Genomic DNA, 26055 nt, shown 5'->3' with positions numbered 1-26055 from the left:
CAGTTACAGGGAAAAGGACAGCACCAGCTGCCGTTCTATCTTTAGCCCATGAGAGCACCCTTCAATTGTTCTGCACTTCAAACAATAGCCACACGTGGGGGAGAGGAGGATTGCTGGCTCTACCAGAGCGTTTTGCATGGAAATGCAGTCTTAGAGACAATAGATTTCTGTCACCCTGGCTGAGGCTGGTGCTTTTACCGCAGGGAAGCCGGGGTTCCACAGCTGTCTTGTTTTTGCTTGTGGATGATGGGCCAGCAAGAGGTTTGGCTCCCTGAGCAGACCTCTGAACTCTCTTCCATGAAAAGAGCCCTATTGTTCTCTCTTTATGGGTCTGGTGCTGGGCATCACACCATCTCCTCCTGCCGTGGCTTTGGGGCTGCTCTGTGGCAAACACTGCGTTCTGTATTGATGCCCAGATATCCTGAGGTTAAACAGAGCTGCCCAAAACCTCAGACCGGGCTAAACTGGTTTCTCTGCAGCTGGAAATGCAAAGGAGAACCCCAAGAGGCTTTTTTTTCTTTCTTTCTTTCTTTTTTTTTCTTTTTCCCTCATTATAGGAATATCAGGAATGAGAAGGGAAGCGAGTGTGCGAGTGATGAGCAGCTCCTTGGAGGGGCGGGCAGCGCCCAGCTCTGCACCAGCGGCAGCTGCGGGAACTGAGGGCCCCTGCAAGGCTCGGCAGCGCTGTGGGCAAGCGAGCTGCTGCCTCTCGGTGCCCTCGGTGCCCCGTGCCCGGCTGGGGGGCCGGGGATGTGCCCTGGGCATCCCGGGCGGGGATGCGGCTCCCCGGGGGATGTACCTGCCGCAGAGCTCCCCGCTCGTGTCAGGCTGGGCTGAGGGAGGAGAGCAGGGTCACGGCACAAATATTCATTCCCCCCACCCCCTGTGCCTGATGTTGTCTCGAGTTTCAATTGTCTGAGCGCAGGGCAGCCTTTGAAAGGGGATGCGACAGCCCAAAGCCACAAAGCCCATCTTTGAAGGCTCTTTAACAGGGAGAGGAGAGGTTTACAAATACACGACGCTTTTCTTTATACTTTGCGGGACTCTATTTTTAGCAAATAAAGATAATGGCCCAGTTGCTGTTGTTCATCTTTTGTTGCACGGAACATGCCAAATACTTACCATGTCTGCCATATTTTTTTATGATTCAATCTCCTCTGAGCTCATTGCAGCTCTCTGACCCCGTAGCAGAGATTAGGAGCAATCTGCATGTACAAATCCTCCCCAGGCTACTGGATTACTCTGAAAAAAAAATCTCATTCCTGAGTGTGAATTGGGAAAACAGACAGAAAAGGAAAGTCACAGATCTCTATAAAATATTTCTATTTGGAGCAGGGTAAATTCATACCAGGAAATCCCAAGGAAAGGGCAGAGATTTTTTTTTCTCAGTTTTTTGCAATGAACTTGGACTATTTTTGCAATGTTTTGCTTAGGAACCAAAGCTTTTTATGCCCTTTCTCAGAGCAAACATGAGGTAGGGGAGATGCAGGACTCTGAACAGGACTGAGGATTGAGAAGGGAAATGCTTCTGTTTGAGAAAACTTTGTCCTTCTGCATCCTTATGAAAATTCATTCCTCACTTCTGATGGGGTCTGAGCTGGATCCTGGCCCAGGGATAAGACTGGATTACCAGTTGCCAAATTCACAGCCTGGATCCGTATTAATTAAGGTGTGAATCCACAGTTACTGACGGATGGTACAGCAGGGAGAAGAAAGAAAGAGTAGGAGTCCTGTGCCCAGAAAACAAACAGGGTGAGTGTTTATAGGATCACAGAACGGTTTGGATTGGGAGGCACCTTAAAGTTCATGTCATTCCATGTCCCTGTCACTTCCACATCCATGTCCATGTCCCTCCCACTGTCCCAGGTTGCTCCAAGCCCTGTCCAGTCTGGCCTTAGACCCTGCCAGGGATCCAGGGGCAGCCACAGCTTCTCTGGGCACCCTGTGCCAGGGCCTGCCCACCCTCACAGGGGAGAATTTCTTCCCAATATTCCATCTAACCCTGACCTCTGGCAGTGGGAAGCCCATTCCTCTGGTTTTGTCACTCCAGAACCTTGTCCAGAGTCCCTCTCCAGCTCTCCTGGAGCCCCTTTAGGCACTGGAATGGGCTCTGAGCTCTCCCCAGAGCTTCTCCTCTCCAGTCTGAACACCCCCAGCTCTCCCAGCCTGTCTCCAGAGCAGAGGGGCTCCAGCCCTTGGAGATCTTCATGGCTCTGCTCCAACCTCCCAGATGAGCTGCAACTACAGAGCTTCATTTCTTCATAAGAACAGAGCTAAAACCCTCAAAATGACCTGGACAACTCCTGGCACAGGTAGCAGGATAAAGAGCCCGTGATGAACTCTCTGTGGAGAGTGACCAAAGCAAATGTAACAACAGGCACTGTCCGGCTTGCTGGAGGCACATCCCAGGCTCAGGGCTGCCTTTTCATCCTCCTCTTTGTGCATCCCAGGTGCCCTGCTGGGATTTCCCCTTGCTGCCCCAGGGTGTTATCCTTAATCCACCCACAGCCTTTCTGCCGGTCAGGTGGGTCAGGACCCCTCCTGTACAGACAGGTTTGGGGCAAAGGGTTTTCTGTGGGGCTCAGCACTGTGGGGATTGGCACTAGTGCAGTGACAGACTTGGTGCTGCTTTTGCTGCGTCAGAACAGCAACTCTTAGCACAGCTGGGACACTGATGCAAAGGTTAAAGCCACTGGCCCAAGGTCACCAGCAAGTCAGTGGTCAAGTGAGGAAAGGACTCATAGGCAGGCAAGTGACACATCCTATAGCTTTGGGACAGGGTCACCCAGGCCATGGGGAGGTCTCCATTCTGGGAGATTCTCAAGGTGTGGATAAATAAAGCCATGGCTGCTCAGTGCTTGTTCTAGGGATGCTCCTGCTGGGAGCGGGAGGTTGGATTGGAGACCAGACACCTGGAAATGTCTGAGCTAATCCCTGCTGCTAGAGCAGACAGAAAAAAAAAAATATATCCAATGGCAGCACACTAGAGTCAATTAAATAATCTAAAATTTCTCAGTTTTGTGACTGCAGGATCTGAGCATTATACGTGGATTGACTCATCCCACTTCCAAAGCTGCATTGGTAAAAACTGGAGTCCAAAGATGCAGTTGCCAGGCTGGTGTCCAGCTGTTGCTCTGTTGGCTACACACAAGCATCACACACTCATCCCCTCAGCAGCCATCGATGGCTTTGGAATTCCAAAGGCTGTCACGGGCTGAGCACAGTCACTGAGGGTCCTGCTTACACTCTCTCGGTGGGGTACAGGGTGTTTGTGAAGTCTCGTTAACGAAACTGCAGACCCGCTGTGGAAGCTGCGGGCCGAGAGCTCGGCGGGCTGGGAGCGGAGCAGTGGGAGCAGGAGGGTTTTGGTGCTGGAGCAGCCGGGGCTGCAGGGCTGTCCCGGGTGTGGATCCCACGGCAGGGCGGGGCGGAGGCTGCGGAGCGGAGCGGGCAGAGCGCTGGGTGTTCATCCCTGAGCTCTGGCAGCCCAGGAGCGAATGTTGTGCGGGGCTGTTCGGGAGGGGAGCGGGGCAGGGCTGGCGCTGCCGCAGCCCCCGGAGCCTCCAGCGCCGGCCGAGCCGAGCCCCCGCTGCCCCCGGGTGCTGCCGGCCCTGCAGCGCGGCTGCTTCGGGCAGAGGCTGCTCCGTGCCTGCCCCAGGGATGCTCCGGGAGCGCGGGGCATTGGGGGACGCTTGGGAAGGGGCTGAGTTCGGGCACCTGTTGGGCCGTGGGCTTGTTGTGAGTGGCTTCGGCTCCTGTGGCAGCCCCGGCCCCTGCAGCCGGGATCCCGCTGCCCTGCCCCTGCCGGCATCGCGTCCCGCCGGGACTCTGTGCCAGCCCCCAGCGCTCCCACACCGACCCTGCAGCCGCCTGCGGGCACCGGCACCCCCGGGGCCCAAAACCCCTCGGGCCCTGCCCAGCACAGCCAGCGCTGCCCCCTCCAGGAGGCACCGAGTGGACACAGGAGCCGGTGGCGCTGCCAGCAGCAGGAATATGTGCAGGGCAACGATCCCCTCGCTTGGCCTTTGTCTCTTGGACAGGGCAATGCAAAGCAGGGCAGAAAGCAAAGGCTGGAGCCTTTGGGGGCTCCAAGACTTTAACATCGGCCCCTGCAGCTGTAAAAGCTGCTTCTCAGATCCTGGCTACAGCAATTCCCAAGGCTGTCATGGCCTTCAGAGCATGAAGGTGGATTTTATGTCCCTGTGGCCTGATGCTGGCTCTTGGCCCAGGAGTCCCTATGGCTCCAGCAGGATGGGTGGCAGAAGGTTTCCTGCCTGCTTTGGTGGCATCGCTGCAGGGGCTGCTGCTGTCAGAGCTCCCTCTCTGCTGGGGACAGCTTTGCTCTTGGGGACACGGCTCTGCAGCAGCCCAGGAACATGAGCAGTGCCCAGGGCCAGGAGCGGCGTCAGTGGGACCCCCCCGTGCACAGGGACCCCCAGCCCGGGGATGGCCGTGCCAGCACCCCCAGGGACCTCCAGCCCCAGGAGCCCTGAGCGAGTGGAAATGACGACTGTGCCAACACTGTCTCTGCTCAAAGCAAATGCAAAGAGAACTGGGATGTGACAAACAAGAACAATTTATTTACAGAACAGCAGTAAAAACAATAAACTTATTTACATTATAAGAATCATTATAACAACAATCTATAGAATGTATTTACAGAAGGGTCTAAGAAATAACAATCTTCAAAACATATTCACATAAGGCCCAATGAAATAACAACCCTTGAAACATATTAACATAGTACATAATAACACATAATATGTTACATAATAACAATGTTCATAACATATTGACAGAAAACTGTCAAAGAACAACCTATAAAACATATGTATAAAACGAAGATTTCTGCAGCCACCATCTCAGTCAGAAGAGAAGGAAGCAGCATGGCCACTCCAGCCCAGCCCTGAGCGCTGTTCCCTGTGCCCCTAGGCTGGCACACGCTGGCACAGCAGCACTCTGCCACCAGCACTGAGCCCAGCTGGGGCTGGGAGCCGGGCCCAGGTGCTGGGACAGGGCTTGCATGGCCCAAGGCAAGTGCAGGGCAGGCCGGGGGTGGTGCTTGTACCACCACAATCCAGGGCCCCCCTGGGGCACCGTGTACCTGAGCGGGACCACCCAGCCCAGCCCCAGCCTGGCCACAGGGAACTCACTCTGCCTGTGGGCAGGGCATGGCCAGCACCTGTCTGTCCTTCTGGTGGGTTGGTCTTCATCCCAGAATCACGTCTTCCACCTCATCCTCCTCATTCACTTCCATGTCCTCCATCTCTCCCTCCATATCAACCTCCAGATCTTTGACAAACTCTTCAACATCCACCTCCATAATTTCTTTGTTATCTATCACCATATCCACTTCCATCTCCTCCTCAGTGTCTCTGGCTGCCTGAATGAGGCAGCACAACCTCACAGTGCGGTCCCTGTCCCACACCAACCCCCACAGGGCTCCAGCCCGCCCAGGCAGTCGGGGGGTGCCCTGTCCCTGGAATGGCACTGTACCTTCACTGGGACAGGAGTGCACATCCTGCTGGGATTGGTGCTGAGATCCAGGCAGCAGGAACAATCCAGACAGCACGAACATCTCAGAACTGATGGGCATATCAGGGAGCAGGTGACAAGTGACCACTGGTAGCAGGTGAAGGGTGTGCTGTGCTCGTTTCCAGCTCCTGGCAGTGCCATCTGGAACACTCTGGGAGCCCTGATATCACCAGAATTCCAGGGCTGCTCCACAGTGTTGGATACGGATCACAGAATGATCAAATCCTTGAATTGTTTCACTTGGAAAGACCCTAAAGATCATCTCATTCCATCCTGAGCAACCTTCCACCAGACCAGGTTGCTCAAGGCCTCATTGAACCTGTCTTTGAATATTCCCAGGGATGGGGCATCCACAGCCTCCCTGCACAGCCTGTGCCAGGGCCCAACACCCTCACAGGAAACAATTTCCTCCCATCATCAAATCTAAACCTGCTCTCTTTCAGTATGAACCCATTCCCCCTTGTCCTGTCACCACAGTTCCTGACAGAGTCCTCTCCTGCTTCCCTGTAGCCCCTTCATACTCTGGGAAGGTGCTGGGAGGCCTCCACACAACCTTCCCCAGCCTCAAGAGCCCAAATTTCTCAGCCTTTCCCCATAGGGAAGTTTACCTCAGGAACTCTGTGGCCTCCTCTGGAGCTCCAACAGCTCCACGTCCTTCTCCTGTTGGATTCTCAGAGCTGCAGGCAGCCCTGGGTGTGCTAAGAGGGGAGGAGAGGCAGGGTCCCCTCACTGCCCTCACTGCTGTGGGGTGAGCCTGGCACACGAGGGGTTCGTGGGCTGCCAGTGCCCGGGGCTGGCTCCTGTTGGGATGCAGATGTCAGGCTGGAGTCCAGCTCTTACTCTCTTGGCTGCACATGAGCATCACAGCCCATCTCCTCAGCAGCATCCACAGCTTCCAATGTTCCTAGCACAGGTCACAAACCAACTCCAGCCCTGCTGCTTTTGTTGGAGCGTCCCAGTTCTGTCCTAAATGAGCTATGAAAATGCTCAAGTCACTGTTATTTCAGTGGATACACAAATGTTTGCCTTGTGATGACAACAAATCTTGTTTCTTTTTACACTGTTGTGCTGGAGGTACCAACACAGGGTTGTTCCATTTCATTGCACTTATTCAGAGGGCAGACAAAGTTAGGACTGACAGTTTCTTTGTATATTGCAACAAAAAAAGTAGAAAGGACCTGCTTGCGTTTGATTTAATTCTAAATTTTGCTTGTTCCTAATAGAAAATTAACCCTCTCTATTTCCTACCCTGTAATTTGGTGGGAAATGAATGTCCTATAAACACGTGAAAGTGTTTCTGGGAGCTGCTTTTTCCCAGGTGTGCCCAGGTGAGGAGGCCCAGAAGGGCCCCAGTTCTGGGTGTGTGTGACACAAGGGCGGGGAGCAGCCCTGTCCCCTGAGGAGCCGCGGCACAGGCAGCACAGATCCACAGCCACAGGGCTGGAAAAATCCCAGCTTGGGCTGTGCCCCAGGGCACCTGGACACTGCCGAGAGCCTGGGAGCCCCTCCGTGCCCCGGCACACGGCCAGGGCCATGCTAGGGACAGCCGGGAGCGCTGAGGGGACTCAGGGGACTCGGGGCTGGGCCGCACCCCGGTACCCGGGCAGCCCCGCCAGCCCTGCCGGCAGCAGGAAAGGCCGCGGCTGAGGGACAGGGTAAGGAACGGAGAACATAAAGATATTTTAAATTCCTTTCACTTCCTAAAGCAGGTCTGCATTTCCTCTCTCTCCCCCTGCCCGCCAAGGGTGAATTTCAGCTCTGGGGAGGGCGGCAGGTGAGGCAGGTGAGGCAGTCGGCAGGATGAAGGTGCTCGCACGGGCTGACAGGAGCGCTGAGGGCGGAAAGGCCTCTGCGAGCACTGCGCGTCCACTTCCATCGCTGTGAGCCCCGAGCAGCCCCTGCACGCAGCGGTGATTTCAGGAGCTGCAGCCCCACAGGCGGACAAGCAGCCACTGCCCCCGCAGCGGCCTTTGATGTCGCGACATGACGTCACACTCCGTGACACAGCCCGGCGCGTGCGCGCTGCGCGCTCCCGACGCGGCTCCTCCCCCTCCCGCCCCCGGTGCGCGGCATCGCACACGAGGGGCTCTTTCTCCGCGCTGATTGGTTCACTCAACTGCCAATCTGTGCGAGAGGCGGGGCGATGGGCGCGGCTCGTCCAATCACGGGGCGGTCCGCAGCGCCTGCAGCGGGTGGCTGGAGCGGGTCTGGGCGGCGGAACCGGGGGCGCCGGGACCGACCGGGGAACGGGGGTCAGTGAGGGGCCGGGGGCTGGGAGGGAACCGGGGCGCCTGAGGGGACCAGGGCGCCTGAGGGGACGAGTCAGTGGCGGTCTGGTGACAGCAGGGGGACGGGTAGCGTCGGAGAGGGCGAGGGATCTGAGACCGGGAATCGGGGAGGGCCCGGGGGTCGTGGGTCAGTGAGGGCCTGGGGGCCGGAGAGGGGCGGGGGGCTCGGGGGTCAGCGGACAGCGAGTGCCGAGGGCTGGGGCTCAGGAAGCGGGGAGCGGGAATTGGGAAGGGGGGTCGTGGAGCAGGGTTGGGAGTCGCAGAGCAGCGTCAGGGGTCGCGGAGCAGGGTCGGGGATCAGGGCGCACTGGCGGTCTGGGGACCGGGACCGGCGAGGGGACAGGGAGCGGGGATCAGGACACAGGGGCTGGTGCACAGCCCGGGGCTGGGGCTGAGGGCACAGGGGCTGAGGACAGCCGGGGAATGGGGGTCAGGACACAGGGTCCGGGCACAGCGGGGGCCGGGGCTGAGGGTGAGGGCCGTGCGGTGACCCTTGCCGTGCCGTGCCGTGCCCGCAGCGCTGCCATGGCCGCGGCCTGGCGGGACGTGGTGCGGGACGCGGCGGCCGTGCGGGAGGCGGCGGCGGTGGCGGTGGACGCGGCGCTGCTGGCGGGGGTGCTGATGCGGACCGGGGAGCAGCCGAACGCCTCGGAGGTGAGTGCTCAGCGTGGGGAGGAGCCGCCGCCGTGCCGGGGGTCCTTGAGCCTTGCCAAGGAGCGGCTCCCCAAGGGGCAGCCTTCGCTGTCCCTTCGCTGGGGCTGCAGCTCACAGCCCGTCCCGTGATGAGCGCAGCTCCCCAAGGGACAGCCCTGCCGTACTGATTCCCTTTTCCTAGGAGAGGGATAGACCCGGGAAGGCTTAGGAAGTTGTGAGTTGTGGTGCTGGGGGTTAATCCCTTTCCCAGCCTCTCACCACCCATATGAACCTTTGAACCAGAGGAGAGTCTCACGGAGGGGCCTCTGCTTTTGGCACATTCCCAGATACAGTCAGCCTTTGGCCCATACCTGGGTTGAGGTGACAGGGATAGAGGTGGCTCATATGTGGGATTTGCCTCTGGGCAGTCCTGGCAGGTGGCTGCGGTGAGAAGCTCAGCCTGTTGGAGCAGAATGCCATGAGGGGGTTCAGAGGAAGAAGTGTCCCTGTACAGGAGGGCTGGGGCACCGTTGGGGAAGGGTCCCTGAGGAGCCTGGGGGCAAGCAGGCAGCTGGCAGGGGTACAGGGAGGGAGGTCTTCACCACAGCACTGCTCCTTGAGGTCAGGTCAGGGCTCTGAGTGGTCTCAAAAGGTGAGAGGAAGAGGGAGCCTGGGAGGAGAGGCCAAACACACTGCCAGTGTCCCTTGTTTCATGTAAAAACCCAGGTGAATTGGAAAATTCTCTGTGGTGTAATATATAGACTTGGAGTAATATATGGACCCCCATTCCTGAGATGGGGGATGAGCCAGGATTCTGGAGTCACTGAGCAGGGATCAAGGGAAGTAACTGACAGCCAGAACCCAGGATTGGCAAATTAACCTTTTCTTTGCCCCTGAGAGGCTCTGGAGACAGTGCTGTGGTGGAGACAGGGGGAGGCAGTCAGCCCAGCCCAGGCAGTGGAGCAGCAGTGCCCTGGGGGTGGTTCACAAAGCAGAACCCTCAAAAGTTAGGAATCAGCAGGGTCAAGGCTGTGTGTCTGCCCAGCAGGGCTGGGCGTGGCTTCGGCCTTCAGACAAGCAAAGGTAGCACTTCCTTGGCTCCTCTTCAGCTGCCCAGACCTGACTGCTGTGCTGCATCCCTGCTTGCAGGTGGTGAATTACGCTCCCTTCACGCTGCTCCCCTCGGCAGTGCCACGGGCCTTGTTTGAACAGGCCTACGCTGTGCAGCAGGATTTCAACCTGCTGGTGGATGCCATCAGTCAAAACAAAGAATTCCTGGAGAAAACTCTGGCCAGGTAATGTTTTTGCCTGTTGATTTTTAATGAAATATTTTAAATGTAGAGCCTTTATCACCCTTCTGGCATCCCTACCTTTCTGAGGTCTTTTTGGGCCCCAGAAAATGGGACATCTGGCCAAGACCTGGTTCCCTGCTATGATCTTCAACTTTGTCACTTTTTCTGGCTTGTGAATTCATATTTGTGAGCTTTTTGACCCCTGGGCCTTAAATACAAGTAACTGGAATCTTTGAGTCCTGGGTTTAGGAGTCTCTTTTAGTCTTACTCTGGGTCTGCCTGTGTCTGTCCAGTAACCACCAGCTCTGCTGCAGCAGTGATGAAAAGGAGGTATCTATTCTGTTTCTACACCCTCCCTCAGCCACCCCCATCCCCTCTTTCCCCGCAAGCTCTGGGTGCAGGAGGACTGTCCAGCTCTGGGTTCTGCTGAGTTTATCTTTGGCTGTTTTCCTGGGCTGGGGTGACCATCCCTGACTTTGTTGCTCATAATTGTGGGGCTGATGCCTCCACAAATCCCTCTTCCCACTGCCTGTGCACGTGTTGCTGCCTCTGGCACTGGATCAGAGCAGAGGAAGCTGTTTTCCAGCATCCTTTTGTTTTGTTAAAGCCTGACCCCTTGGAGCTGTTCCAATGCTTGTGTCTGTTCCAGAGCTGGCTGCAGCCAGAGCTTGTGGGGACATGTTTGTACCTGTGCTTAAAGAATACAGCACCTGGGGCTTGTGTGTGCTCAGGTGCCTGCTCTGTGCCAGGGCAGCTCCCTGGAGGTGCTGCTCAGGGATTTGGGGCCCTGAGGAAAAGCCAGATCTACTCTAGCAGGGCCATAGTGTCTGGGGTTTGGAGCCTGACAGAACAGGGGGATTGGATGGAGCTTGTGAAGCTTCTCTGAACTGTGTGTGCAGGCACAGGAAGACCTGTGGTTTCTTCCCTGAACCTGCAGAATTCTGCTGCATTTCTTTGCCTTTACTTGTCCCATCTCTGCCCTGCCCGTGAGTCACCTCTGCACAGGAGGGCCTTTTGTGGAGTGGCTGTGCTTGGCAAACTGAGTTTGTGTTGTGATTTTGCACTGAGCATTCATGGGGAGGTGTTTCACAGTGTTACAGCATTTGGTTGAACCCCAGCCCTGCTCTTTGTGCTGGAGAATGCCCCTGCTCAGGGCTTTTTCTGCAGGAGAATTAATTTTCTTGTTCCTCTGTGCCACAGCAGGGGATGATGTGGTCTGTATTTCTCTCTAGCACCATCAAGGTAGACGACTTCACAGCTCGACTCTTCAGAATCTACATGCAGGTGTTGGAGGAAGGCTTGGCTCAGGTACCTGGGCAGGGGATCCCCGTGTTCTGTGCCCCTTGGATTGTGGTGGGGCTGCCTGGGCTCTGGCAGGAAGCTTTGGCACTGTGGACTCTGAGCTGTCCCAGGCTGGTCACTCCCTGCTCTGCAATGTCTTGTCACAGCCCGTGAGCTCAGGACCTTGCCCTCTTGAACAGCTGAGCTCTTTGGTTGGTGCTGCTGGAAACAGCCCAGCCTGGAGAGGGAGGATTTCATGTGGTTTGTCATCTGGGAGCCTCAGAGTGTGCAGGGACATGTGTCCTGTTGGGACCTGCACCAGCCAGGCCATCCTTCCAGAAGCTCCTTTACTCTCAGGAGTGTTTGGAACTCCTCTGGAGCCCTGGGCAGGGGGCGGAATGAGCAGGTGTGTGACCTGCAGTGGTTTGTATCAAACTGAGGGTGACAGGACAAGAGGGAATGGCTTCAAACTGACACTGAATAGGTTTAGATGAGCTATTAGGAAATTTACTGTGCAGGTGGTGAGGTGCTGGTAGAGGTTACCCAGAGAAGCTGTGGCTGTCCCATCCCTGAAAATATTCAAGGCCGTGTTGGACAGGGCTTGGAGCAACTTGGTCTAGTGGAAGGTGTCCCTGCCTACTGCAGAGGCTAGCATGAGGTGGTCTTTAAAGTCCCTTCCAACCCAAACCATTCTGGGATTCTCTGACTGGATCTGTCCCGGGAGGATTTTAAAGCAAGCTCATCAAAGGATTTGCAGTTAAAGCCAAGAGCAGACCCCAGCTCCCCTCCCTGTGTTGCAGACTGTGTTTTTGGGCATCAACCGCTCGGATTACATGTTTGACTGTGGGGTGGATGGCACAGCAGCTCTGAGGCAGATAGAAATAAATACCATTGCTGCCAGCTTTGGGGGCCTCACCTCCCGCACCGCCGACGTCCACAGGTAAGGAGCACCCCTGGCACTGCAGCAGCTGCACTGCATGGCCCCTGTGCTCTCCCTGTGCTCTCTTGGTCCAGCTGGGCATGGACATGGCATTTGCAGGATTTCTGTTCCACAGGTTGGTGTTGAAAGTGCTGGGAAAGACTGAGGAGGCGTCACGCCTGCTGCCCAACAACCCAGCGAAGGGGCTGGCCTTGGGAATCGCCAAAGCCTGGGAGCTCTACGGGTCCCAGAGGTAAGGACAGAGGAGGAGAACATGAACAGGAGCAGTGCAGAGAGCCTGAATCACAGAGATGGTGATCCAGCTAGGAGCATGTGGAGTGTTTATGGGTTTAATGATGTCTTTGGTATCTCTTCCAGGGCTGTGGTGATGTTTCTGGTGGAGGATGTCCAGAGGAACATTTTTGATCAGCGTTGTGTAGAAATTGAGCTTTGGAACAGGTAAAGTTTGAATTTTCCTGGGGTGGGAAAGGAGGGAGATGGTTCAGTTTCTGGTATGGAAAGCTGAGCAAACTGCTGACAGATCATAGGAAACATAGGATGGGTTCCTAAATGGGATTTTTTGGTCTGTAGGGTTTCTCTGGCTGCATAGCACAAAGCCTGAGGCTATTTGTGAAGGAACCTACAGTTCCTCTTTGCTGCAGGCACTGTTTCCACCCATGATTTACAGCTGAGGTAGCTGTGGGCAGCCTGGTGACTCTTGCACTGCTCTTGGCAGGAATATCCGTGTGGTGAGGAAGCGGTTCCGGGATGTGTTTGAGCAGGGCTCCCTGGATGCCAGCAGGAGGCTGTTCATGTGAGTATGAGCCAAGGTGTGCATCCCTGCCGCCCCTCAGGCACATGGGGCTGCCACTGGCAGCTTGCAGCCAAAGCTGAGTGTAAGGAGTGATGGAGAAAGCAGTTCTCTTCCATGCTCCAGGCTGCTGCTTTCCTTGGAGCTGAGATGGTTTTGTGTTCACAGTGGTGAGGTTTTGCAGGCACACATCAGTCCCTTACAGCTGCAATCATAATCTCCCTCCTTCAGCCTTCATTGCTCTGTGGGATCTTTACCTCCTCCACAAAGGTCTGCTCTGAACAGCCCTGGCTGTTTGAGAGGCTTCCAGAGCCATTTCCTGTTTACTGTTCACGTGCTGCTCTGCCCATGGGAGCTGGGCTGGGTTGTTAGTACTGCAGGAGGAAGCATTCCATGTCCCTTGGGGATCTCTTGGGTTTGAACTCACTCAGTGCCTTCCCGGCTCCCTGTGGAGACCAGGACGGGAGGATCACAGCCTCCCAGTTGGTCCCAAGTGTGACGTTTGTCCTATTTCCAGGTAATGTGCTGGGAGCTGTATGAACCACCTAAGGGAAGACGTGCTCTCAGGACTGTGATTTTTCTGTAGTGAGGCTGATTTTTCCATGATCCGACCTTTGGGGTCAGTGCTATGTTTAATTAATGAATGTGTTTGTCATGGCTGGATAGTTGAGGGGAAAGTGTATTCCTTGTGCTTCCTCCTGAGCATCCTCCCCTGTTGGATGCCTCCTGTCTGCCTGCCAGCACTCCCAGACCAAGTGCACAGTTTTGAGGCCAAAGTTTGGGTGTGTGGTGCTACAGCTGTGCTGCCAGCCCAGCCCTGGCAGAGTGGTTTGAGCCCAGCCCTCTCAGGTTGTTGAGTTGATGTCCGACCTTGAATTGCCACAGGAGAAGAGCCCTGTTCCCTCCAGCTTCAAGAATTGCAGAGTCACAGAGTTGTTAAGGTTGGAAAAGTCCTCCAAGACGAAGTCCAACCTGTAACCCAGCACCACTGAACATGTCCCCAAGTGCCACAGCCTCACATCTTCAAGTCCCTCTACTGCCGTCTGCCACCTGTCCTAGTGCTTGACCACCCTTTCAGTGAAGAGATTTTCCCTCTTCTCCAGTCTAAACCTCCTGTGGTGCTGTTTGAAGCCATTTCCTCTTTTCCTGTCCCTGTTCCCTGGGAGCAGAGCCTGACCCCTCCGGCTGTCCCCTCCTGGCAGGGACTTGTGCAGAGCCACAGGGTCCCTCCTGAGCTCCTTTTCTCCAGGCTCAGCCCCCCAGGCCAGCATGGCTTACAAGCTGTTAAAATGAGGTGTTTACCTCTCTGCTGAGCTGGATGTCAGAATTATTGAGCCTTTGGTTAGAGCAGAGGCCAGGTGTCAGCTCCCAGTGTTTTGGGACTGGCCAGGCTATGGTTCAGGGGAGAGGAGCCAGGCTTGCAGTGTTCAGCTTGCTCTGGCAGAGCCAGGCAGGAAGAGGAAGGCCAAGGGGAAGGGGCAGGGGGCTGTGAGCCCCCCTTGGTGCTGGGATGGGCCTGGGCTGGCTCTGTGAGCACTTCTGGTTTCCATTCCAGGGACGGCCAGGAGGTTGCAGTGGTGTATTACAGAGAGGGCTACGTGCCCCAGGTCTACGACCAGCAGGTCAGTACCCACCTCCCTGCCCCAGAAACCACCAGCTGGCCACTGCCCAGGGAGCTCCAAATAATCCCAGGGGCAGCTACCTTGGCTGGGGTGGGGTCAGTCCTGCCCGGTGTGACTGAGAGCATTGGGAAACTGTGACTCCAGAGAGCAGGTGGGTGGCCCTGCAGTAAGAAAAATGGGTGGCTTTCTTCTCCAGGGGTTGATCCCTTAGTGCAGCACTGAATTGCTTCTGTACAAGAGGGGTTAACACAGGTAAGCACCTGCTGAAAGGTTTCAGACTTGGTCTACAGATCACTCCGTGCTCTCTCAGCACGATCAGGGTGCAGGTAGTAGTAGCACAGAGCAGATCTTGCTGATGTCTCGAGGTGGCAGCACCGGACAAGCTGGAGAAGGAGCACACAGTGGAATAGTGTGACTGTGCTGCTCCCAGAGGTGGCGGGAAATTCATGCCTGCTTTTCTCCGGAGTGCTACTCCCACCCCCTGTCCCTGCCAGCAGGCAGGGAGGAGACAAACCATATGTCGATAACTGCACAGAAAAGAGCAGAGCAAACCTTTGGTGTGTTTTTTTTCCCTCCCGGGGTGGTTGCTCCTTTGCTGCCTCAGAACTGGGAGGCGCGGCTGCTGCTGGAGAGGTCCCGGGCAGTGAAGTGCCCCGACATTGCCACGCAGCTGGCAGGCACCAAGAAGGTGCAGCAGGAGCTCAGCAGGCCGGGGACACTGGAGAAGCTGCTGCCAGGACACCCCGAGGCCAGTGCTCGGATCAGAGCCACCTTTGCGGGACTCTACTCCCTGGATGAGGTGAGTGGGAGCGGGGCTGGAGCAGGGGTGGACATGCACACCTGTGGTCTTTGGTTGAGAAGAGAGAGCTTTGTTGTGGTCTCTGGGGAATTTGTTGTGCCTCTGCTCAGAGGGATCTGGTGAGGAGCTCCTGCTGCTCCCTGGTGCTTTGCTGTTCGCAGAATTATTTTGGTTGGAAAAGCCCTCCACGATCACCGAGTCCAGCCTTTGACCAAACACTGCATTATCAATTAGACCATGGCACTGAGTGCCACGTCCCATCATTCCTTGAAAACCTCCAGGGGTGGTGACTCCATCCAGCTCATTCTAGTGTGAGACCACCCTCTCCATGAAGAAATTATTCCTGATGTCCACCTGTTTCATCCTTTCCTGCCAGGGTGAAGAGGGTGACAGAATAGCTGCCACAGCCATTGCTGACCCCGACCGCTTTGTGCTGAAGCCTCAGCGTGAGGGTGGAGGTATGAGCTGGGCTGTGGAGGTGTGAGCTGGGCTGGGCCCCTGGGGATTCCCATTGTGGTTTGTGCTGTGTTTGGGACAGCCAGTAGCCCTGTGCCACCTCCTGGTCCTGTGTTGAGGGATAAAGGGTGCCTTGTGGCTACTCATAGCCATGGGGACTAGTCCTGCCACTAAGGCAGTGCTGCTGCTGGAGGAGCTCCCAAGGGCCTGGTGCTGGGTGTGGAGAGCCCAGGCAGCACCTGGGGAGACAAAGGCTGGGTTATTCATCTGCCAGGGCCACATAGTTGGGACCAGGGACTTCTGCTGTCCTGGAAGGGCTTGATGTGCTGGTTTTGTTTGCCAGGGAACAACCTCTATGGTGAAGAGCTCAAGGAGGTTCTGGAGAAGATCAAAGATAGCCCTGAGAGAACCTCCTACATCTTGATGGATAAGATCAAACCCCAGCCAGCACTGAATTACTTGCTGAGGGCTCACAGTCCCCTCCAAATGTCTGAATGCATCTCCGAGCTTGGGATCTTTGGTGTCTATGTCAGGTGAGGAATGTGCTTTTGTTCCAGGGCAGTTCCCTGCTCCTGACATGGAGCAGGAGCATTTTGCCCTCTGTGCTGCCCAGGCACAGCCACAGGACAGATGTCTGGGGATGTGCAGGGGACAGATGTGACCATTCAGTCTGTGCCCCTGGCAGCAGCTCTGAGCACGTGTGCACACACTGAGCTGCTGCTCTGAACCTGTTGGAAAACCACAGGGCTCGTGCTGGCAGTTACTGGTGTAATGGGATCTTGGGATTGATGTGTCTCATCCCGGCTTTCTGGGAGCACTTCTTGGGTTCTGGATGCAGTCACTGTGTGGCTTTTCTGAAGCCCTGGTGATCTCTGAAATACCTGAAAGGCTAATGCCAGTTCAACCCTGATAGGAGCTGCTTTTGTTTAAAACACTCCTAGGCCACATTTCCATAGGGTATAAATGAAAGTCCTTGTTACACAGCTTTGGGAACAAAGGTGCTCTGGCAGGTTCAGCCCCTGGCACTGCCCATTTGCAGAAGGCCCAGCGTTAGCCCTGGGGCTGTGCCCTGCCCTGTGTGCTGACAGGGAAGGTGCATCCTGCTGCCCTGCAGGAAATGCCATGAGGTCTGTGCTCTGCAGGGCTGAGTTTCCCTCTCCTCTGCAGGCAGGGCCGGGAGCTGGTGCTGAACCAGGCCGCGGGTCACCTCCTGCGCACCAAGGCCATCGAGCACGCGGATGGCGGCGTGGCCGCAGGGGTGGCCGTGCTGGACACGCCGTACCTGGTGTGAGGAGCCACAGCCCCACCTCCTCCTCTGCTGCCTGAAGAGCTGATCTGCGCCAGGGATTTCTCCTTAGGGGGTGCTTGCCAAGATCCGGTGTGCTGGAGGCTGTGAGGAGGGACAGTGTGATGCAGCTGCCCAAAGGTCCTGGGTGCCAGCTCCAGCTTCTTCTGATTTCCCCTCCAGGAAGGAGGGTTCCCTTGCTCTGCCTGCTCAGAGGCCCCTGCCCTGGGCACGGCCCAGCTGTGACTCCCAGGACTGCAGGGTTCTGGTTCCCTTGGGCCCTGGCCTGGGGGCAGGGGGACATAGAGCAAATGGTCAATGTGCCACAACAGGCCTTTGTGCTGCTCCCACTTCTGAGCTCCTTGATGCTGCATGATTTCTGGAGACATACACAGCCTAAGGAAGGAGAGGAGAAAGGTGGATGGGCAAGTACCAGCCTTTATCTTCATCCAGTGCCTCAGTGCTCTCCAGCTTAGAGGAGAGCCCAGATCCACTGCCCATGGCCCCTCAGCCCTCCTTCCCGTGCTGCTGCTGTCCCATTTTCTGTTTTCCCCTGTGCCTGAGGATCCTCAGGGTTCCTGCACCAGGCACAGCTGCCCTGGGTAATTTGCCCAAGGGCCTCTTGCTTGCTTTTGCTTTGCCCAACTCCTGTTTTATAGGACTGGGTGCAGATCCCAAACAGTGCCTCTGCTACACAGGGCAGGCTCCTGCTGCAGCCCAGTTGAACAGATCTCCACAGGCTGGTTAAGAGTCCCTCAGAGATGAAGGCAGCTCCCCAGGCAGCAGTAAACTGGAGTCTTGTGTGTGTTGATAAATTCCAAATCACCCTGGGTTTGTGCCAGTGCATCCCACTGCAAATCAACCACTGAGCATCTTCCTGTCAGGGAGCCCCAGCCTTGGGACTGGTCCTGCTGAGACTGGGAGCTCTGTGGTGAGGAAAAAAAGGAATTGCAGGGGAGGCTGGGCAGCACAGCCCCAGCTCCACCTTACTGTGGGACCAGCACCAGCAGGTGGGGAGACATGGCTCTCTCCAGCTTTTATGGATCAGTGGGAACAGCACAGCAGTGGAGTGTGGGCTCTCCTGCTCAAGGTCTTCTGCCTCTTCCTTCAGCCCCCTTTCCTCCTCAGCCCTAAAAGCTGCACCTTTCTGGCAGTGAAGAGCCCAGGCAGCCTCAGCCCAGCCCTGTCAGTTACACAGAACCAGCACAGAGGCAGAATTCCTGCACAATGGTTGTGCTGAGTGGCAGAAGCAGCACAAAGGCAGAATTCCTGCAGAATGGATGTGCTGAGTGACAGCCCTGCTGGCTCTTGGTTGCTGCAGCATCAATCACCAATCGGTCACTTGGGAAACTGCTCCATCCTTCAAGTGTGACTGAAACTGGGATTCCTGGGTGTTTTGTTGGGGGATTGATTACCCCAAGCCAGAGATTAAAAGGAATGTGCAATCTGACTGCTGTTTGTGCCAGGTTTGTCTGAGAGATCCATGGCAGGCCCAGGGTGGAGGTGAGGCAGCCCTGAGCCTCCTCCCAGCTCCCTGGCACTGGTGCTGCATGAGGGGGTTGGTGTCACAGGGGTGTCACACCATCCTGTGCTTTCCACGAGCCTTGAAGCAGCACTGGCTGGAGACCAGGGAGAAACTGAGACACGGGCTGAAGCCCTGGAGCCAGCAAAAACAGGCACAGTCCATGGAAAAACATGCTGGCAGGAACCTGCCCCATCCCAAAAGCCAATCCTAGTTTCTGGCACAGCCACTCCAACTGCACTGAGCATCGTGGACTCAACAGCACATGAGCACCTACCACCCACACACACCTTGAGCCTGTTTTCATTTTGTTTTGAATTTTATTCCACTTTGCATTAAATTCTTGCTGTTTTCCAGCCAAAATTACATAGCTGACAAAGAGTAACAGGAGGAAGGATGATGCAGGAATCCTTGTCACCAAGGTGGCACAATCCAGTGGTACAGAGCTGTGGGGGCACATGGGACACAGGCAGGCACCGAGGTTACAGGTGACACAGGTGCTGTGCCAGTGAGAGCAGCAGGTAACAAGTGAGATTTGGGACTTGGCCAACAGCCTGGCAGAGCACCCCAACATCTGCCCTGAGCATCCCAACCCAGAGGCAGCTGCTCCTCCTTTCCAGCCCCAAGTCAGCTCAGGTTGCAGGTAATCCCTGTCCTCTGGCACTCCCCAAAACAGCTGTTGCAGTAAGTTTTAAAGCCCATTTCTCCTTTGGTTTAAGTGCAAAATCAAACAGTTCACATGCAGGTTTCATAGAGACATTGCAAAGGAGGTATCAGCCCCAGCTCAGCCCTGGCTGGAGGTAAATGTCCTTCACTGGAGGAAGGATGGCTTTGGCAGGACCCTGGTGGTGGTCAGGCTCTTGGGGAAGAAGTTTGGGGACCTTTAGCTCTCATCATCCTTAAGCCATGTCGGATTTAAGCAAACACTGACTTTAAACATCTCCCACCCTTTTTTCCTGATGAGGAAATGTGTAGGACTCCCACAGCCCTGCCTGCCTTGCTTTCTCTGCTGTAGCAGTGGTCGTGGTGCCTTGGGAGAGGTGCCCCTGCCTGGCTCCATTTCCCCTCCATCCTTTGGTGTAACAACTCCCAGTCCTCCCCCAGGACACAAAAGGAGCATCTAGCTGCTCCAGCTCTGGTTCAGCTGGGAGCTGGTGGCAGCAGGGCTGGAGGAACTGGGGCTCCATGGAAAATGTCACACCAAGGCTTTTCCCTTCCTGGCTCCCCGTAGTGCCCATGGCCAGTGAAGGACCCTGGACTGGGGACAAGGAGTAGCTGGCACAGCACACTGAGGAAGCAGCAGATCTTGGTCTCAGATTGCCCCAAAAAACCTGTTTAAAGCCCAGAGCTCCGTAGAGCCTTGCCCCACTCTACTGGAGGCTCTGGGAAGCTGTGCTAGCAGCAGGACAGTGGATGCAGGATGAGCACAGCTGTGCAGTGATGATGTGGCTGCTGCAGTGCTCCTGCAGCTTGCAGCACTTTGAGAACAAAAGGAAGCTCAGCTGCTCTGTGGGCAGTGGTGGATGCACCTCCCAGGCCTGCCTGCATTGAGTAACTCCAGCATCACTTCCCCTCCAACCCCCAAAGCTCCTTCCCCCTGTGCACAAGATGCCAGGGCCCCTCCAGGACATAAAGTAAATTAACACCCTCTCCCCCACCCCCCCAATTAAATTAAAATCAAGAACGAGGTGCTGAAAAGGGAGGAGGATGAGTCCCTCTGTGCACCAGGCTGACCCTCAGATGTGTGACATCCATCCAGAGCAGGACAGACACCTCATCCAGGGCATGGACACGGCCTCTCCAGAGCCAGACTCTCCTCGTTCCTACGATTGGTACATTCAATTCAACAGGTGAAGGTTTCCTTCCCGGGTAGGCAGCAGCTGTTGGAGGGACCTGCTCATCAGGGTCCACTGCCACTGTTCTGCTCAGCAGGGGCAGGTCCTGCTGCTACTGCTTAGTTTCACATCTGCTGTTGAAAAGTTGTTGGATGATGCCCGGGTCTGCCAAGGTGGAGATGTCCCCCAGATCCTGGTCATTTTTGGCAATTTTCCTTAATATCCGTCTGGTGATCTTTCCTGCAATGACAGCCAAGAGAGGGCAGCAGGAGTCAGAATCCCAGAATGGTCTGGGTTCAAAGGGACCTTAAAGCTCATCTCTTTCCACCTTCCTGCCATGGGCAGGGACACCTTCCACTGTCCCAGGCTGCTCCAAGCCTTGTCCAACCTGGCCTTGGACACTGCCAGGGATCCAAGGGCAGCCACAGCTTCTCTGGGCGCCCTGTGCCATGACCTCATATCCCTCACAGGGAACACTTCCTTCCTTATGTCTGTTTAATCTACACCTGCCCTCCACCAGTTTAAAACCATCACCCCATGTCCTTCATTATCTGTCCATACAAAGGAGTCAGGATCTCTTAGCAGAAGTGGGAAGTACCAGACCCGCACATCCTGCTCACCCTGAGCTTGCACCTCCCCTGATCTGAGCAGCCCTGGACAAGCAGTGCAGGGCTGATCAACTTCCACTGGCAGGAAGTGTCCAGTTCTCCCCAGCACCATCTCTGGAACTCACCTGAGCGGGTTTTGGGCAGGCTGGGGGCGTACTGGATATAATCAGGTGTTGCTATGGGCCCGATTTTTTCTCTGACTGCAAAAAAGAGATTATCATTGTAGGGATGAGGAGAAGCCTCACATCCTTTCCAGTCAGGATAGAAGGTTAAGACCCAGTGCCCAGCTCCTGGGACACCTGGCAGGGCAGTGCCTGGGGCTGCTGCACCTGAACCTCCACAAGGTGGGAGGGGACAGCAAGACCTGCAATGCCAACAGAGCCATAAGCACATCTCCCCAGCAGTGAGAGCACTCATTCTTTCATTCCCTCTATCTTCCGGAGAGCTCCCTAATGGCTACAACCAACACCATGACCATTTTGATAGAGCAAGGATTGATTCACACTTTAGCTCTTCCAGAGAAGAAGCTGCCATAGGTCTGTTTCATGTATTCAATGCTGCAGTTTGCAGTGAAACTTGGCAGTGGAGCACAAACACACACCACACCACCCTAAAGAAACCCCGTGATCCTCCCAGGATGTCCCAGTCTGCCAGGGAGAGCCCTGCTGCAAACAAAAGCCCAGACCCTCCCAGGGCTGTCAGCTCCCACGAGGCAGACATGGCACCACATGAGCAGCCAAAGGCCAGGAGAACTAATTTTAGTCTTTGTCAGCCGTGCTCTGTAATCAAGAGGCACCTTGTGGCAGTTGTCCATGCTGCATTCCCCAGACCACAGGCAAGCACCCAAGCCCTTAACCCCTCCAGCACCTGTCCTCCCCCTGCCAGCTCCCCAATATTTGGCTGTTGCTACCTTGTTTTTTGAGCTCATCTGTGAGGTTCTTGGTGAACTCGTGTCCCTCTCTCAGGGTCACAAAGCAGTAGAGGCACTCGCCCTTCAGGGGGTGGGGGTGGCTGACCACTGCGGCCTCAGCCACCGCCCCATGCTCCACCAGGGCCGACTCCACCTCCGCTGTGCTCAGCAAGTGGCCTGGAAACAAGGGGGAGGAAGAGATTTACAGACCTGCAGGAACAGGCCTGAGACTGTAAAAGGCCCTGAACTACAGATTTGAGAGCATCAGTTTGATGTGCTTGGGAAAGAACAACAGCTGCAGAGTGAAACTCATTTCTGCAGTGCTCTGGAAGCTGCGAAGTGTCTCTCCTCTGGCTGTTTCCCTCCCACCTTTGGCTTCTTTCTGGAACAGATCATGAACAGTTCACAGTGATGCCCTTCCAAAGCACAGGCTGAGAGGAGCTGGATTTGGTAAGAGGAGACCTGCCCACAGGGTCAGCTGGAAGGTGCAGAAGAAGAGGTTGGATCTGCAGAGTCCAGGCTCCAGCCCAGTGCTGTGGGGAGGGGCAGTGACATTCCTCCTCTTGGGGCAGGGGCACAGCTCAGTCCTGCACACCTCTGCTCCTCTACCTGTGCTCTGATATTCCACCCCAGCACTGCTGTCACAGAAAGCCACAGGAAGGTGGTCAGCTCCCAGAATGATCAGTTGGTGGAGGATCAGGCACTGCTGGTCAGGTGAAAGGATCTAGTTTCATCCAGGGACAAATAAAGCAGCACCTCAGAGCCAGCAGGACATACCTGGAGGATACAGGCTCCAGGAAAGGAGAGAGGGAACTATTAAATAGAGTATATGGAAGATGATGGGCTGAGAAGCAGCTGAATCTCAAAGACTCAGTCAAGAGAGGTGGGAGAACCTTCAGAGCTCGGAGCAGCCTGATTCAGCTTTGAGGTGAGGCCTCCATGGAACACCAAGTTGGATTAGCAATCCCATGGTGCTGCCCAGACTGTGATGCCCTGTGGCCCTATATCCTTCAGCAGAGATGCCCTGGCTGGTTACAGAAGGTTCCTTCCCTCCAAGGCTTTGTCTTCAAGGAAAATGGTGCAGGAAGTTGCCAAGTCACAGGCTTGTGTGTCTCTGAAATAACCCTGACCCAGCAACTGGATCCACTTTGAGAACAGGTTGCTGGGCAGAATGACAGGTGCAGAACCATCCCCATAAAAGCACGTGGCTTTTGAAATGGATGCAGAAGTGTCACAAAGCAAGGTGTCAGAAAGCACATTGGTCCCGACTGAAGACAAAACTCCTTCTTACCAGAAACATTCAACATGTCATCAATTCTCCCTGTGATCCAGTAATAACCATCTTTATCTCTTCTGCAACCTAAAAATAGCCAGAAATGAGTGTGAGGCAACAGTACCAGCCTTCAGAGCAACTGATAAGGGATTCTGAGGGCAGGACAGGGCAAGATTCCCACTGCAGTCCCCAGGCCCCTGTGACCACAGCAGCCTGGACCCCACTTACCATCTCCTGTCACGTAGTACCCAGGGAACTTCTTGAAGTAAATGGTTTCAAACTGCTGGTGCTTTCCGTAGAGCGTGCGCATGATCCCTGGCCAGGGCTGCTTAAACACCTGGGGGGGACAAACACACAGCTGGGGCAGTGAGAGCCAAGCCAATAACCCAGGTCTGCACCACAGTGAGAGATGGCAGGGATAGCCAGGAGTAGCACTCAGACACTCGCTGCGAGCGCTGATCCACTAGGAACATCTCACCAGCTCTGGCCAGGGGGAAGGAGCTTGGCTGAGCACTTGTTCTCATCCTCCTGCTTTGCTCACATGTGCAAGTGCATTCAGTGATCAGCTGTGAAAGCTCCCACAAAGTTATGGCCTTGGAGGGAGTTCCCATCACCCAAGGGGGTTCCTTGTGTGGACCAGAGTTAGTGGAGGTAGAATCACAAATTTTTTAAGGTTGGAAAAGACCTTTAAGATCATCAAGTCCAACCATCAACCACTAAACCACGTCCTCAAGTGCCACCTCCACACATTTTTTGAACACTTCCAGGGATGGTGACTCTACCCCTGCCCTGGGCCAAAAAATGTGAGTATTCTACTAGGGATGTCCCAGAACACATAGGGAATAGACAAAGGGAAGATGGGGAAGATCAGCCCTTCCTTACCAGGTAACCTTCTGCTTCTCCTTCCAGTTCTTCCCCCGACTCACTCAGGATGGCAGGGGCCACACCAAAAAAGGGGAATGTCTGCCATGAGGAGCAGGGAGAAAGGAGAGATGGAGGTGAATCCCTGCATTAGACCCCCATTAACCAGAAAGAGTGGGAGGCAGGGCAAGGGCAGCTTTGGAGAGCTGTGGTACATGGCACCCATGAGCATGGCTGCACAGGGCCTGGGATTTTGGGTGGTGGTCACCTCCCCATGTGCATCAATGTCCCCCCAGCCTCTGGCAGGCTGCAACCCCCCAGCCATGGCACAGGCAGGGCCCTGGGGAGGAGAATACAAGTACTCACAGCAGAGCCTGGCTTCATGGGGGTGGCAGCAGGAAGGGGTGTCAGCATGTGGCCTCCCTGCAAAGAGAGGCAAAAACCAGTGAGTTTGGGCCACACCAGCCCATGCCACAGCTGTGCCATCAGCTCTGGGAACAGCACATTCCAGTCAGGGCTACCCAGGGCAGGTGTGGAGATGGGCCCTGGGAAGGATACAGCAGTGGATGGGGAATCTGGGCACAAAGCTTTGGAGCTGCTGGGGGAGAGCAATGTCCAGAGCAGAGTTTGGAAGAAGATTTCCTTTGGAGAAGAAGATTTCCTTTGGAGAAGAAGATTTCCCCTTGCAGCCTGTTTTGAGTTCCAGGATAGGTAGAGAAGGGACACATCAGAGTTTCCTGGGCAGGCCAAACAAGCAGCCCCCACAGCCCCCAAACCCCACTATGGGAACCCTGCAAAGAGGCCCTGCAGGGAGCACAAGGGACAGAGAGGTGCCAGGGCCACCCAGTGAGGACTCACCGTCTCAGTCTGCCAGAAAGTGTCCACAATGGGACACCTCTCCTCCCCCACCACACGGTAGTACCACAGCCAGGCCTCAGGGTTGATGGGCTCACCCACAGTCCCCATCACCTTCAGTGTCTTCCTGCTGTGCCTGCAGAGAGGAGGGGGCTGGCAGGGGCTCAGCACGCTATGGAGCTGTGAGCCTGCTGCACAGCAGAGCCTGCAGGAACCCCTGGGCTACCCAAAATTGGCTTTCCAGGTACAGTTCACAGCTTTCTCCACACTCTTCCACAGGGGAAGAGAGGAGTCTTGGGTCATTTTGGCACCTCCCACCCAACCCTGCTGTGCACAGCAAACATCTTCAAGGCACTGGGACTGGCACCTACTTTTTGACAGGCTCCTCGCCGTACTTCATCAGCAGCCGGATGGCCGTGGGTGCTGTGTAGAACTTGGTCACCTTGTACTTATCAATGACACTCCACATTCTGCCAACATCTGGGTAGGTGGGGACACCTTCAAACTGAGCAGGAGACAGAGCAGTGACACAGCTATTCCTCACTGCTCCCCACCTGCAGCACCTGCCCAAGCAGCAGGAGCCAAACAGCAGCTGGACCTCAGCATGCCCTTAGAGGGGTACCACACAGTGAAACCAGCCCAGGTCAAGGACCCCTCACTGGGCAGATGTCACCCCCCTCATCCTAGCAGATGTCCCCTGACACCCCCTGGCAGCACAGACACTTGAGTGGCCACCACAGTGATACAGTCCCATCAGCCCAAATGACCCTGCCCAGGTGGCAAAGGACAAGAAGTCCAAACACTGTGACAGAATCACAACCCAAAGTACCAAGAACTCCCTAAAGGCCTCCCCCAACATAACAGTGATTTTCCTGCTTGCATTTCCCTGGGGATTCCTGGGCACAGGAATCAGGCTGAGATCAGGCTCCCTGATCTGTTACACTGCCAAGGGAGATACAGGCACAGGAGTTAAACAAGTTGTCAAATCAGAATCAGCAGGGAAAGCATCACTCCCTGATTGAGTTTTTCCATTAAGTCAGAGCAGCCCTGACTTCACTGGTACACAAGGCTTGTACTTTTATGGGAAAGAAACAGGGGAGCATTTAAAAAAATTAACCAGCTGAAAGCCACACACAAACTTCTCCCCTAAGCAGTCACTGTGCCCTCCCTGGAGAAAACCACCCTTCCTCACAGAGCCCTGCACACCATCATGGAGCAATGCAGGGATGCAGCTCAGAACCACCATCTCCCTTTTCCTGGAATGAAAGGG

At 55.5% G+C, this 26055-nt stretch overlaps 2 protein-coding genes across 3 annotated transcripts in view; one reads left to right on the top strand and one right to left on the bottom strand.

Annotated features, from left to right (window-relative positions):
* The first annotated feature begins 8341 nt into the window (after positions 1-8341).
* On the top strand, positions 8342-18371 carry GSS (glutathione synthetase). Its single transcript, XM_083873286.1, has 12 exons — positions 8342-8477; positions 9606-9751; positions 10981-11056; positions 11830-11969; positions 12085-12201; positions 12327-12407; positions 12685-12762; positions 14315-14381; positions 14986-15180; positions 15557-15638; positions 15980-16169; positions 16804-18371. The coding sequence occupies exons 1-12, from the start codon at positions 8349-8351 to the stop codon at positions 16925-16927; spliced, it is 1425 nt and encodes a 474-aa protein (XP_083729412.1). The 5' UTR covers positions 8342-8348; the 3' UTR covers positions 16928-18371.
* A 366-nt stretch (positions 18372-18737) lies between these two features.
* The window catches only part of ACSS2 (acyl-CoA synthetase short chain family member 2), a 31474-nt gene continuing 24156 nt past the window's right edge, over positions 18738-26055 (bottom strand). For both annotated transcript variants that reach the window (XM_083873284.1, XM_083873285.1), the window contains 9 exons: positions 25157-25290; positions 24789-24921; positions 24297-24353; positions 23952-24032; positions 23298-23406; positions 23088-23156; positions 21797-21973; positions 21012-21086; positions 18738-20518 (listed from right to left, as the gene is read on the bottom strand). In XM_083873284.1, coding sequence (XP_083729410.1) covers positions 20391-20518; positions 21012-21086; positions 21797-21973; positions 23088-23156; positions 23298-23406; positions 23952-24032; positions 24297-24353; positions 24789-24921; positions 25157-25290 — 963 coding nt within the window. In that variant the 3' untranslated portion in view covers positions 18738-20390. The remainder of the gene's footprint in view (positions 20519-21011; positions 21087-21796; positions 21974-23087; positions 23157-23297; positions 23407-23951; positions 24033-24296; positions 24354-24788; positions 24922-25156; positions 25291-26055) is intronic.

The sequence above is a fragment of the Zosterops lateralis genome (genome assembly GCF_965231275.1).
Source record: "Zosterops lateralis genome assembly, chromosome: 16".
NCBI classification, from domain to species: Eukaryota; Metazoa; Chordata; class Aves; order Passeriformes; family Zosteropidae; genus Zosterops; species Zosterops lateralis.
This window is presented reverse-complemented; position numbering and strand designations above follow the sequence as displayed.